This window comes from Lepidochelys olivacea, assembly GCF_965140295.1.
Source record: "Lepidochelys olivacea isolate rLepOli2 genome assembly, chromosome: 7".
In the NCBI taxonomy this organism is placed as follows: domain Eukaryota; kingdom Metazoa; phylum Chordata; order Testudines; family Cheloniidae; genus Lepidochelys; species Lepidochelys olivacea.
The window spans coordinates 24,752,453-24,765,631 of NC_140417.1; the positions used below are offsets into that span (position 1 = coordinate 24,752,453).

General features: G+C 44.6%; 1 protein-coding gene across 3 annotated transcripts in view; it reads right to left on the bottom strand.

Annotated features, from left to right (window-relative positions):
• Window positions 1–7,619: 7,619 nt before the first annotated feature.
• Window positions 7,620–13,179, bottom strand: part of ABHD6 (abhydrolase domain containing 6, acylglycerol lipase) — a 50,823-nt gene continuing 45,263 nt past the window's right edge. For all 3 annotated transcript variants that reach the window (XM_084633202.1, XM_084633203.1, XM_084633204.1), the window contains exons 8-10: window positions 13,077–13,131; window positions 11,869–11,969; window positions 7,620–9,664 (exon numbers count right to left, since the gene is read on the bottom strand). In XM_084633202.1, coding sequence (XP_084489328.1) covers window positions 9,488–9,664; window positions 11,869–11,969; window positions 13,077–13,131 — 333 coding nt within the window. In that variant the 3' untranslated portion in view covers window positions 7,620–9,487. The remainder of the gene's footprint in view (window positions 9,665–11,868; window positions 11,970–13,076; window positions 13,132–13,179) is intronic.

Below are 13,179 nucleotides of genomic sequence, written 5' to 3' on the forward strand. Positions count from 1 at the left end.
GCTAGATTACTTACTAAAAGTTCTAAGACTCCATTCCTGTTCTGTCCCCGGCCAAGACGACTACAGACAGACACAGACCCTTTGTTTCTCTCCCTCCTCCCAGCTTTTGAAAGTATCTTGTCTCCTCATTGGTCATTTTGGTCAGGTGCCAGCGAGGTTACCTTTAGCTTCTTAACCCTTTACAGGTGAGAGGAGCTTTCCCCTGGCCAGGAGGGATTTCAAAGGGGTTTACCCTTCCCTTTATATTTATGACAGACACTGACTCCCTCAGCAAATCACTTACTTCTCTGACAGCACTGTCCCCTGGTGGGGATAAGACCCACCGGCCCATGGTGAGGCATTGACAATGGTGGTAGGAAATCACTCTGACGCTGAGAAGTGCCCTGTGAGCACTAATCAGAGCCAGCCTAAATATGCGGCACTTCCCAGCCAGCTCTAGTGCTTGTTATTATATGATTTCACAAACTGATCTCTGGCCTCGCACCTCCTTCTCAGATTTCATGCTTCTCCTCGCCTCCCCATCTCTCTTGGTTTTGTCGTTTGCTCCTTGGGTTGTTGCACTCCGCCAACAGGCTCCAATATTTCCCAGTTTTGTCTCTCTCACTTTTTTTGTGCGTAGTCTCCCTTCTTTTTCTGGGGTGGGGGGATGTGAGGCTCTACTAAGATACTTATCCCCACCTGCTTCCCCTTTTACTTCCCTGATGGGCAAGGACAGTTCAGTAACCTCCTGCTGAAATCCCTGCCATCTCCTCTGTGAGGTCCTAGGCTTGCTACTCTCCACTACAGCCTCCAGGTGGAGCTCTTTCCCACTAAATGCATTTTATAACTATGACTAAAAGTAGAAATGTTGCTCTATAAAAAAACCACACACACCAAGTTAACCGCTCAAGGTAGCATACAGCACTCCAGTGATGAATCCTTGCTGAGGCTCTGGGCTGTGGTTCTCCATAGGGACAAGGGCTGGAGGAAGGAATCTCTCTTGCCCCAGGCCATGGAACTGTGCCCTCAGGACATGAGCTATCGGGGTTTCACATACGACACCTCTCATCAGACAAAATGGCCTATCCTCAGCTAAAGCCTCCCCTATGCAACAATTGCTCCCCCCCACCTGGACTGGTGCTCCAGGACACACAGGGAGAGTGGACCCTCTGGACTTCTCCAAGTCCTGTCCACCCACTCCAGAGCAGAACAGTTCCCCTTTGGTCAGGCAGGGCCTACCTCACCAGAGCAGGGTTTGCCCCTTAGACAAGTGTAACAAGCAATTTTATTTATGCCATTGGGGTTTCCTCGTTCAAATGGGTTGCAAAGCACAATAGTAACAATCTGCAGCTTGTAAGATGTTTAGACCCAAGACAAATCTGAGACCAAGATCTAGGGACAATTATACAAATTACAAAGTCTCTCCATTTATGATTTCATGGCACAATAGGAGAGAATTTAGCTTCTACTATGGCCTCTCCTATTGGGATTTTTATGCCACAGTGGTTTATCATTATTAATCATGTTTATTACATTGGAGTCTAAGGACCAACAGAAGGGCCCTATTGTGCTAGGTACTGTACACACACAGAGTTGTAGATGGTCCCTGCCCAAAGACCTTACCATCTACACAGACCAGACACTGATAGGGGAAGAGGTAGAACACGCAAGCAGAGTGAACGTAATGGCAGCAAATGTCGTGTTAGTTCCATAATTTTCTAGGGGAGAAGGGGTTTAATTAATTATCATCAAAATGGAAAGAAAAGGGAAGAGGGTTGAAGGTGACAGGTCAGAGGAGAAGATAAGAGGGACAGGTGTGGAGTGATGCTAAGGGGAAGAGACTGTAAGGGAGAGGCAGCGTTGGAGCTAAAAAACAGCCATTCAGGGCAGAACAAGGCCAGTCAGAACTGTAGAAAGGTTTTCAATGCACCCGTTCAAAGCCCAAGCTCTCAGCCTTGAGGGGATTTTTAAGATGTTGTATCTATTACCTGTTTTTCAGGGATGGAGCTGACAAGGAGAGAATATCAAACACAAAGACCATCATGCTGAGACCAATTTATTGAGAGGGGGGAGGGAGCCATCCATAAAAGCAAGGTGTGATGGGGCACACCCCCATACCAATCAGGAGAAGGCAAGGAGCTCCTCCTGGGGGCTCAGTCCCTACCAGAGACGCCTGCAACTGGAGAAGCAGGCTTCATAAGGGAAGCTGCCGTGCATTGGAAGGCACTGAGTCTTCTTGCAGAGCAGCTGAGAGGGGAAACTGCTGACAAGCCTCTGCTGCCCACAAAGACTTCCGAAAAGACCTTTGAAAGGGGCAAGAGTGCTGCAGCTGCCTCAGTGTGACCCCTGAGAAAGGCCCTGACTATCACACAAGGACACATTACATTGAAGGTGTATAGCACCTGTACCTAATCCCCTTCCATTACCCAATTTTCCTTACATGTTGCTGCACCCCCTACAGCTGCCTGTGGCCAAGACAAAGCTTGCTATGCACATGAACATTTCTGCAAAGGGAAGAATGGAGAACACTTGGTTTGATAATTGGATCGGAAAAGCAAATGCACAGAAACTTCACCCCAAGTCCTTTGCTTTACATAAGCACCAAGGGGGGCTGTAGAGAAGGAGGGACATCAGTGGATCTGTCCCATAGAGGTACCTGTCCCATCCCAGCATGCCACTCAGAATCTCTGTCAGGTTATGGTGAAGGAGAGGCCAGGGGAGCTGGGGTTACACAGATCCAGTGACCATTCCACACCACACAACTAGCACAGAGGCTACAGCTGCTGTTCTAGAGAATAGACTGGCGTAGCAAATGCTCGGCGTTGGAGGCTATGCTGTGTCCCTGGCCTGATGTGTGGGTGGGGGTGCATTTCACCTCCACGAATCCTGCTGTCAAGGTTCCTCCCCCACTCTGAACTCTAGGGTACAGATGTGGGGACCTGCATGAAAAACCTCCTAAGCTTATCTTTACCAGCTTAGGTCAAAACTTCCTCAAGGTACAAAATATTACACCTTGGACTGGCCGCTACCACCACCAAACTAATACTGGTTACTGGGCAAGAGCTGTTTGGACGCGTCCTTCCCCCCAAAATACTTCCCAAAACCTTGCACCCCACTTCCTGGACAAGGTTTGGTAAAAAGCCTCACCAATTTGCCTAGGTGACTACAGACCCAGACCCTTGGATCTTAAGAACAATGAACAATCCTCCCAACACTTGCACCCCCCCTTTCCTGGGAAATGTTGGATAAAAAGCCTCACCAATTTGCATAGGTGACCACAAACCCAAACCCTTGGATCTGAGAACAATGAAAAAAGCATTCAGTGTTTTACAAGAAGACTTTTAATAAAAAATAGAAGTAAATAGAAATCCCCCCTGTAAAATCAGGATGGTAGATATTTTACAGGGTAATTAGATTCAAAAACATAGAGAACCCCTCTAGGCAAAACCTTAAGTTACAAAAAAGATACACAGACAGAAATAGTTATTCTATTCAGCACAATTCTTTTCTCAGCCATTTAAAGAAATCATAATCTAACACGTACCTAGCTAGATTACTTACTAAAAGTTCTAAGACTCCATTCCTGTTCTGTCCCTGGCCAAGACGACTACAGACAGACACAGACCCTTTGTTTCTCTCCCTCCTCCCAGCTTTTGAAAGTATCTTGTCTCCTCATTGGTCATTTTGGTCAGGTGCCAGCAAGGTTACCTTTAGCTTCTTAACCCTTTACCGGTGAGAGGAGCTTTCCCCTGGCCAGGAGGGATTTCAAAGGGGTTTACCCTTCCCTTTATATTTATGACACCTGCCTAGCCACCTTCATGCCAGTTCATTTAATTTCATCCTGAGTATACCCTGCAATAAAACTCAGCTATTTATATCTATCCAGAGTAGCACAGGTGGACATACATGTATATAAAATCCATTCTACAAATCTTTTATTCTGTATGCAGCTCTAAAAACACATAAATTCAACCCCAGAAGCAGAGATTCAAATGGACACTGCGTGCTGCATGCTCTGCTTCTCAAGCTATGGTCCATGGAGCCCCAGTGGGTAGCTGAGTTAAGTATTTTGAGGCCAAAGAAGTGGGGTCCATAAGTGAGTGCATCCTTGCTGAAGTGGTTACAGCCTGAGAACACAGGAATGTATGAAAAAGAAATGATTAAATCCATCACAGAACAGCAGGGAATAAGTGCCTTGGAGCTGCACTCAAAATTAATCATAGATCAGGAGTGACGTCACCTTTAAATAAACTGCACAAGACTAGACCAATGGATTTTTATTACTTAAAACAGCAACATTCTTAAATTTGTAATCTGAACTCCCTGCAGTAGACCAGTCCCCCATGAAGAAGCCAGGAGTTTAGCCAACTTCCCATTAAACACTTTGAGTAAGTGTATGTTTTCCAGAGTTGCATCCACAGCCACTTCAATCTCTTAATGCTGCAGCCCAAGTTTAAGTCAATTTTAGATATTTCAATAATGAAAGCTCAATCACATGAGTAAACATTTTGTAAAACAAGAACTGCATTCAACCAACGCACATCAAGATGCCTGTTAAACAGTAGGACCAACAAATACAATTTAACTTCAGTTTAGGTCTACACATTGTTACAGATCACTATGGCAGAACACCTAGATGAGGGATGCTGCTAAGACACAGATCTCGTGGTACCTCAGCCCACTGCTCTTGAACAATGGTGATGCCTGGGTCACCTTCCAGATTTCATCATTTGCCAATCCTAGGTTTTCTTGTGTGTGAAAATGAAATGCTTTCTGCAGATTTTTCTGGGCTGGGTCTGAAGATCAGCTACTTTGAAGCTAGTTGATCTTCTCATTGCAACAGTGAGGTTTATCGATATTTAGCAGCCTCTGACTGAACTTCTTTGAAATGCCATGGTTACTATTTAATTTTTGGAAGAAAATGGTCTGCTATTAAATAGATGATCTGCTAGGACAGTGGTTCTCAAATTACAGCCCTTACAAGGGGTCTGTGGACTTCCCTGAGAACTAAGGAGTAGGGGAATGGAGTGCTGGGAAAGAAGACAGGATCAAGGGGAGGATCTCATTCCAATAAAGCAACCCGAAGAAAGAAAAGGATGGAGAATCAGACCATTCATGCCAGATTGCTGCAAATGCTTCCAGTTTATCATGTATTTGAATCTCAGGCTACAGTGAATCAGGTATTTAGCCTACTCTAGAAGTTTGATGGGTGGGTCTTACACCTGAGTTGTCATACCAACACCCTTAAATCAATGTATCTATCAGTCATCAAATGTCCACTAAGGGGAGATCAGTAATGACAGATCTTTAAGGCCCAAATCCACAAAAGGGATTTAGGCATTGTGATGCTGAGCACTGCAACACCTAATTTTTACGCACCTGTCATAAATATAAAGGGAAGGGTAACCACCTTTAAATCCCTCCAGGCCAGAGGAAAAACCCTTTCACCTGTAAAGCGTTAAGAAGCTAGGATAACCTCGCTGGCACCTGACCAAAATGACCAATGAGGAGACAAGATACTTTCAAAGCTGGGGGGCGGGCTGGCTGTCTGTGTAATTCTTTTGTCAGGAACAGATCAGGAATACAGCTCAGAACTCCTGTAAAAAGTTAGTAAGTAATCTAGCTAGAAAGGCGTTAGATTTCCTTTTGTTTAATGGCTGGCAAAATAGGTTGTGCTGAATGGAATGTATATTCCTGTTTTTGTGTCTTTTTGTAACTTAAGGTTTTGCCTAGAGGGATTCTCTCTGTTTTGAATCTGATTACCCTGTAAGGTATTTACCATCCTGATTTTACAGAGATGATTCTTTTTCTTTAATAAAAATTCTTCTTTTAAGAACCTGATTGTTTTTCATTGTTCTTAAGATCCAAGGGTTTGGGTCTGTGTTCACCTGTACAAATTGGTGAGAATTGTTATCAAGCCTTCCCCAGGAATGGTGGTGTAGGGCTTGGGGGGCTATTTTGTGGGAAGATGTCTCCAAGTGGGCTCTTTCCCTGTTCTTTGTTTAACATGCTTGGTGGTGGCAGCACAGGGTTCAAGGACAAGGCAAAGTTTGTACCTTGAGGAAGTTTTTAACCTAAGCTGGTAAGAAAAAGCTTAGGTGGTCTTTCATGCAGGTCCCCACATCTGTACCCTAGAGTTCAGAGTGGGGAAGGAACCTTGACAGCACCTAATAAAAAAAAAACCACAGGAACATCACTGCGATCCACAAAGCCCAAGTTATGTGCCTGCGCTCCCTATACAACAAACAGGGAGGGAGAGGTGCCTTGGACTGTAATCCACAAAATCCAGCATGCTAGGAACGGAGCTGCCTAAACAAGCACATGGGAGCTGCTGATGAGAGGGGTGTATCCTAAACCTCACCCCTCTTCTGCAGGGAGGCACCTAACTCTGCTAGCAGTCCCTGAACTGAGGGAAGACAGGTGATCCTGCCTAAATCATAGGTAGGACCCAATCTGGTAGGTGTGCTCAGAGACTGCCTGATTCCACAAAGTGACACCAACCTTCCTTATAACCTTTAGCTGAGGGTTAATACACTCACCTGGGATGTGGGAGACCACTGGTTCAAGTTCCCCTTCTACCGGGGAGGAAAAGGGATTTGAACAGGGATCTGTTACTTCTCAGGGGAGCACCCTATTTGTGGGCCTATAGAGTCATTCTCTCTCTGGCCCAATTTAACTGAATAACTAAATCGTAAGTGGAAGAACTTTAATAGAAAAGATTGAGAGAGCCCCACATCAAAATATTCCATTGCCTAGTGGTTAGAGCATTCAACTGAGAAAAGTGGCAGATATCTGTTCAAATCCCTTCTCTTCATCACACAGAGGGGGGACTTGACTGAGGAGTCTCCCACAGACTGGGGAGGCGCTCTAACCACAAGGCTAAAGGTTATAAAGGAGGTCCCTCCACCCCCAGCTCTTTTCTGGAGCAAGGCAACTCTGAACATGCCTACAGGAGTGGGCCACACACACAGTTTAAGCAGAAGAGTGCCTGCCTTTCCCTCCACATCCCCCATTCATGGATTGCTCTGCAGCTGAGGCAGGAGATAGGTGCCTACAGAGAGGCAGCAGGGTCCATGCTCAGAAGCAGGAACACAGGCATCTAGGGAACATTTGTAGCAAAAACTTGGGCACCAAGTGAGTTTAGGTGCCTACAACATTAGGCTGCAGCACAGTTGGGAGTTTTGTGGATTGTAGTGGTGTGGCTCCCACCCTAAGCAATTACCTATCCCTGCTAAGGTCTAATGACATATTAAAATCCCCACACTATTACCTACATCTTTTATGTAAATGGAGGGCCAGCAATATTGGACACTAATTCATTTAAAATTCTGAATGTGTCTCAGTTAGAAACCTATGCACCTGATCTGCCGTTTGAAATCAGATTTTACCTCAAGCTTTTTAGGACCAAATCCTGTTCCCATTTTGAATGCAATGGCAAAACTCCACTGACTTTAAAGAAAGCAGAATTTTGCCCTCACTGCCACCTTTATGTCTCTTGGTGCTCTGAAGTAATCATCACTGCAATGTGGCTTTAATAACCCAGAATTCACAGAAATTTCAGAATCAACCAAAATACCCACCCCTTCGATGGCCACCACTATCTCCCTCCCCGCAATGAAAAATTCATGCATGAAGCACTCTGTAAATTACTAGATTTTAATAGTAATTTAAGTCCTTTGCATATTCTGGAAACCATGTGAATATCTAACAACGTTTTTTCCAGCTTTCCACAAATAAAATTGTCAGCCCCTTTGTCTGTATTTATTCCTGGAGTAGAAACAATGACCAAGCAATTAATCTAACAGCATGTTTCTAATTTTTCTAAAATAAGAATGAAGATTTTTCTCTTTAAACAAAAAACAGACTAGCAACGGGTTTCAAATACATATACAGATCATAGTACATTGGAAAAGGAGCTCGAAAGGTGGCTCTTAGAAATGCAGGCTTAAATAGAAATATACAGTCTACAAGAATCTTCACAATTTAGAAAAAATGTCAAACATTGATGTCCAAGTAAGGAGTCCAAAGGGACTGAGTGGTGGTAGCTGTTCAATGATGTCATCCCACACACTTTCAAGGAGACAGTGCCCTTTTTAGCTTTCGACTAAATACAAACAATGCCTGAGACCAAGGAGCAGATTTTCATCAGTGCTGCAGCATGAACTGCTGCATAGCTTGAATGCATGCACAGCAGCTGATTTTGAAGATACGCAGGGATATGAGCTGCATAGTTCTGGGGGTGAGGAGGTCCAGAATCAGTCTCTACATATCATAAAAGGTGCATCACAGATAACAAAACTTAATTAGTCTGGCTCTTTTTTGATATAATTTCATTTAGATGAAAGTTACGACTATAAATTTAATTACACATACAAATCAAAAGGAAACACTACTACTTTTTACAATGCATTCCATTGGCACTTATAATACATCTGCTAACAATTCATATTGTAAAAGGTATAGGAAATACACAAACCTGTATAGCATCTAACCAATATTATTACACTTATCTCATTAAGCTTACATCTGATACACTTGTTTTCAATTACATTACCAATCACAGAATTCACAGAATTCATTAAGAAACTCATTATTTACAACAAAATATTCAGCAACACAATATAAACAGAAAAGAGCTAAGAGCTCACACCCTTGTGTTAACCTGAATTTGTTCGTTCACTCATCTATCTACAGTATTATTGCTTAATCAGGCCCCAAACCTAAAAGAATAAATGGCTCCAGGAGTTTTTCTTCACTTGTTTTAATAACTATCTTGAAGCTGCTCTCCATATTTGAGTGGTTATATACATGGGCTTAACATCAAAAGAAAGTATCCCCCTTTAAGCAAAGCCAGATTGTACAAAAATCTCAATATTCTAAACTGTTAAGGCAGTATATATACACAGGAGCTGTTCAGGGAGTAAAAACCCATCCCCAGTAAGTGTTAACATTCTGGACATACAGCAGTTTTCCTTTTGCACACTAAGTTGTATGTGTTGCCTTCATTTTCTGCATAAATCATAAGTTAATGAGTTATATCAACCGCATTTCAGCAAATGCCTGGAACATCAGAATTCTTTTATAACAATTTATCATGCAACTTAACAGATTCTAAGTAGCAGAAATACCTTAAATCTCAGTCTATGAAGTTTTCCCTCTTCCCTTATTCCTTCTTCCATATTCTAACAATGTCTAACACCTATGTTTCAATAAGTTTTACATTAAATACAATCACATATCATGGGCTGCATAAACCCCGAGTTCTCAGTACATTCCATGGCTAGAATTTTCTGATTTTCTAGTTTTACATTTAAAAAATGGAGATTGCTCAATGGATACCTTAGGTCACTGTGTGGTATTAGCGTTACAGTTTTACATATCAACGATTCTGGTTTCCTCAGGGACTCTGGCACATTCGCCATGTTTTGTACAAGATCCCTGAGAACTTATCACAGCATGAGTAATTCACAACTCAAAACATGTTCAAGTGCTTGACTCTACATGAAGTTCAAGCTAGTTTCTTATTGTTCTCTGTGTTGTGCACCAATGCCAAAAATTCCAACACAAGCTTTGCCGTTTTCCTGGGCCGCTCCACTACCACAGAGTGTCCACAGTTTTCCAAAATATGTACCTGACAGTCAGAAATAGATTTTGCTAGAACATCTGCTCCAGAAACATCCAGAACCTGAATGAGAAAAAAAGTAGTAAGTACCAAAGAAAAAGTCTCAGAGTCCAAACAAAGTTTTTATTGGCTGTTCCATGACCCTGTTTGAACCATCTCTTGGGTATTTTGATATCAAAGTGGGATACTAAGTTACTATGGAATGCATTTGTTTCCCACATCAGATTCTTCAGGAATAGCTCATTGTTGTCCAGGCGTCTCCGCTGGCCCTCCTGCACTGTGTACAAGCTGTGCCTGGTAGTGGGAATAATTCAGGCACTGACCACATGCAACAGAATCCTACTGGTTACAATTTAGGTACTCTCTGTGCATGTCTGTGCACACGCATGCGTGTAAGTGGGTAAATCATACACTTCTACCCCCTGTAGCACAGCTTTATAAACGAAGTGCTAACATGGTTTGCAGACCAACAAAAAACAACAATCCTTGTTCATACTGATCCGGGAAACCATTCTAGAACCCTAATAGCAACTACCGAGTATAACAAGCACTGTGGCTAGCAGAGTTCTGCTCCCAGTGTGAACTAAGTCTGACTGTTCCCATCACTTACCCAGTTCCACTGACAATGTTTACCATAGATGTCTCTCCAGTCCAAATGCAAGTCCCTACTTTTATTTCCATTTCATCTGAATTTCCCTATCACTTAACATGATCTATGAGCATAGGAGAGGATTTAAACAGACAAGGGTTCTCTCTGGCTCCCCTGCCTGGTTTTGAGGTCTTGTGGCAACTCAGGCTACTCTACAGCAGCCTCAGCCACAGTTTGAGCCCTGCTTCCCTCTTAGTTGTTATCAGCAAGGGCTCCAGGAGCACTTTCTCCCACCAATGCTGATAGCACCTCTCCCATCAGCAGAGGCTGCTCCCCCCTCTGTTAGGGTAACTGGGGAAGATGACTAGTAGGATTCATACAGCCCACACTCCATGGCAGGCAAGCAGACAAAGGGGAAGCCAGCCCTGATCAGGCAAATTCTATTCAAGGTGGACATGACCCCATTGGCAAAGACAGATGTGGGAGGGGAAACAGGGACTCCCGTGGGGAAGGAGTTATCACTAGGGTACCTTTCACAAGCACCACGCTCTTTAAAAAAATGAAATAAAATAGAGTTCCAAGCTCATCACTCCTTTTTATTTTAAAATCCATCCTATTTCCAGCTGGTTCCAGACCACTCACCGGTTCTGACGGTGTTACATCTCCCCTTCTAATCCACGATATAGGCCCCAATTTTGAGTCCCCTGATAGATGTGGTTGGGGTGCAGAGCAGGGCAGAAGTGGCTCTAAGCTCCCTTTCAGTCCTTGGATTCCAGGGCTGTTTGGGAGCCTGCCTGGCTCTGAGTATAAGTTAAAGCAACCTCATAGTTGTTCTAGTTCAAACTCTGCTCCTGGCTTCTTATGAGCCGTGGAAAGTAGAAGAGATCCAGGGAGCACAGTACACTGGCCTCGCTCCCTCCCCACCTCCTACCATCTCTGAAAAGCCTTTATGACACAGACTGGCGTAGGGCTACTCTAGCAGGGGAGCTCCCTATTGCTGCAGCATTTCCACCACCTCTATGCCATCACAACCGCATAAAGGGGCTCTGGTGCAGGGGACAATTGACCTTATAGCCTCACTTCTACACAGCTCCACCCCTGCTTATGTCTCAGCCTGTTTTCCTGTATTCCTTTGCATGCATGCACACAATCTTCTCCTCTCTCCTTTGCAAACGTGTGCACACACACACTCCTCTCCTCACTCCTTAACATTCCCTTGGTCTCCTTCCCAGTCTTGCATCCTTGTGCCTTTCTTTTCCTCTGCCGCCTACCCAAGGAACAGCCTCTCTCTTCCTTGTTGCCAAGACAACTCTTTTTTTGCTTCAGAATTCTTGTTCCAAGCCCACTTCTTTCAGTGAGCTTTCCACTAGCGGCTCCCTCCCTCACGACAATTAAGCAGACAGAATCTGAGCTCTCGGTAGCCAACTCCCTTCCAAGATCTGCTCCTTGTCCCCTTTCCTTTCTGTTGTCTGTTCCTACCTATCATCCTTCATAGGCTCCCATATCTAATTTGACTGGGAGATCCCTGGGGCAGACAGGGACCTTGCATTCTTACTACTGGTCTGTAAAGCACCATGCAAGTCACTAGTGCTAGCTCCTTATGTAACATTCATACAGATGGAAACGGAGCACCAATCCTTTATAAAAAAAAAATAAAACAGGGCAGCAGCAGCAGTACCTGATCTTGTTTTCCCCAGATGATCTGCGTTGGGGCTTTGATCTTGCTCATGTTTTCATGAAGAGCATGTCTGGACTTTTCATCTGTAATTTCTAAAAATACTTTTCAGCAGAGAAGAATTAGTCAAACACAAGTGGGATTTGTCCCATTTACTGTTAATCAGCATGGCCCGAATCCTGAGTGAGTGATTTCCTTTATTCCTTCAGCAGGCTCCTGTGGCTGCCAGTGAGGGTTTGCATGAATCAGGAAACCCTGCAAGAGGGGGCAACAGTGGGAGGAAAACCCTACTGTGTTCTCAAAGGGTGGTACCCCAGCTGGCCCACGGGGGAGGCAGAACAGGATGTAGGGCCTGCCCACAAACCACAGATCACTCCAGGAGCCATCAGTGGGAGGACAGGATGTCTGTGACCTCTAGCATGACAAGATTCTCTCACGGCCCCACTCTGTTAGCAGGCATTAAAGCTGACCAATGATTAAAGCAGATACAAACAGGAGGGGGGAAATTAACTGCTCCAGCCGAGGAGGAGGGCTGCTATCCCAAGCCAGGGAGCTTGGGTCGGGGGGGGAACACCCATATTCTTTTAATGAGAAGGGGAGCTGCACTCCCCTCCCCATTACTTCCCCCTTATTTCAGCCCCTGAAGCGGACTCACTGGGGCAGGTGCAGCTGCTCTATCCCACCTCCCTTACATTCAGAAGAGGGAGCTAGGGCCTGGAATAGTCTGGCCCTGAAAGGCAGCCAAGCCTATGGAGAAGGATTTGGCTAGGAGTGCAGGCAGGGTTTTTCTGGAATAAACATCTGATTAATAAACCTGAGGGTTTGTTTTCTTTTTCTCTTTTGGGGGAGTCCCTCTGTGAAGAATGTGTAGTTTGTTTGGAGCTGGGTGGGGACTCTGTCAGCTCACAATACTTCTGGGAAGGGGAAAGAGGGGTGCAGAAGAGACACCTAGACTCTGGCTGTGTCACTCCTCACGGGGCTGGCTGCAAGAGGGGGGATGATGCGTGCCCCATGACACTGTCCCTACCCACTCCTCCACCAGCAGGGAATCTCCACACTGGTGAATCACCCACCACAGGGAAACCCTGTTGTGGAGGCAGCTAGGTCCCCTTCTGCATGAGGGGGATAGATTTGTACACAAACTGGGTACTTAGGATACAGATCAAGAGACTTTGTGTTTGGTTCTAGCAGAGCAGAACCAGCACACTTACATTTCCGGTAAAATTCATTATGCGGGATGCGAACATCAACAAGGCCCTGCAGTATCTATAAATAAATAAGTATCAGGGTAAGAGAACAGATACACCACACATG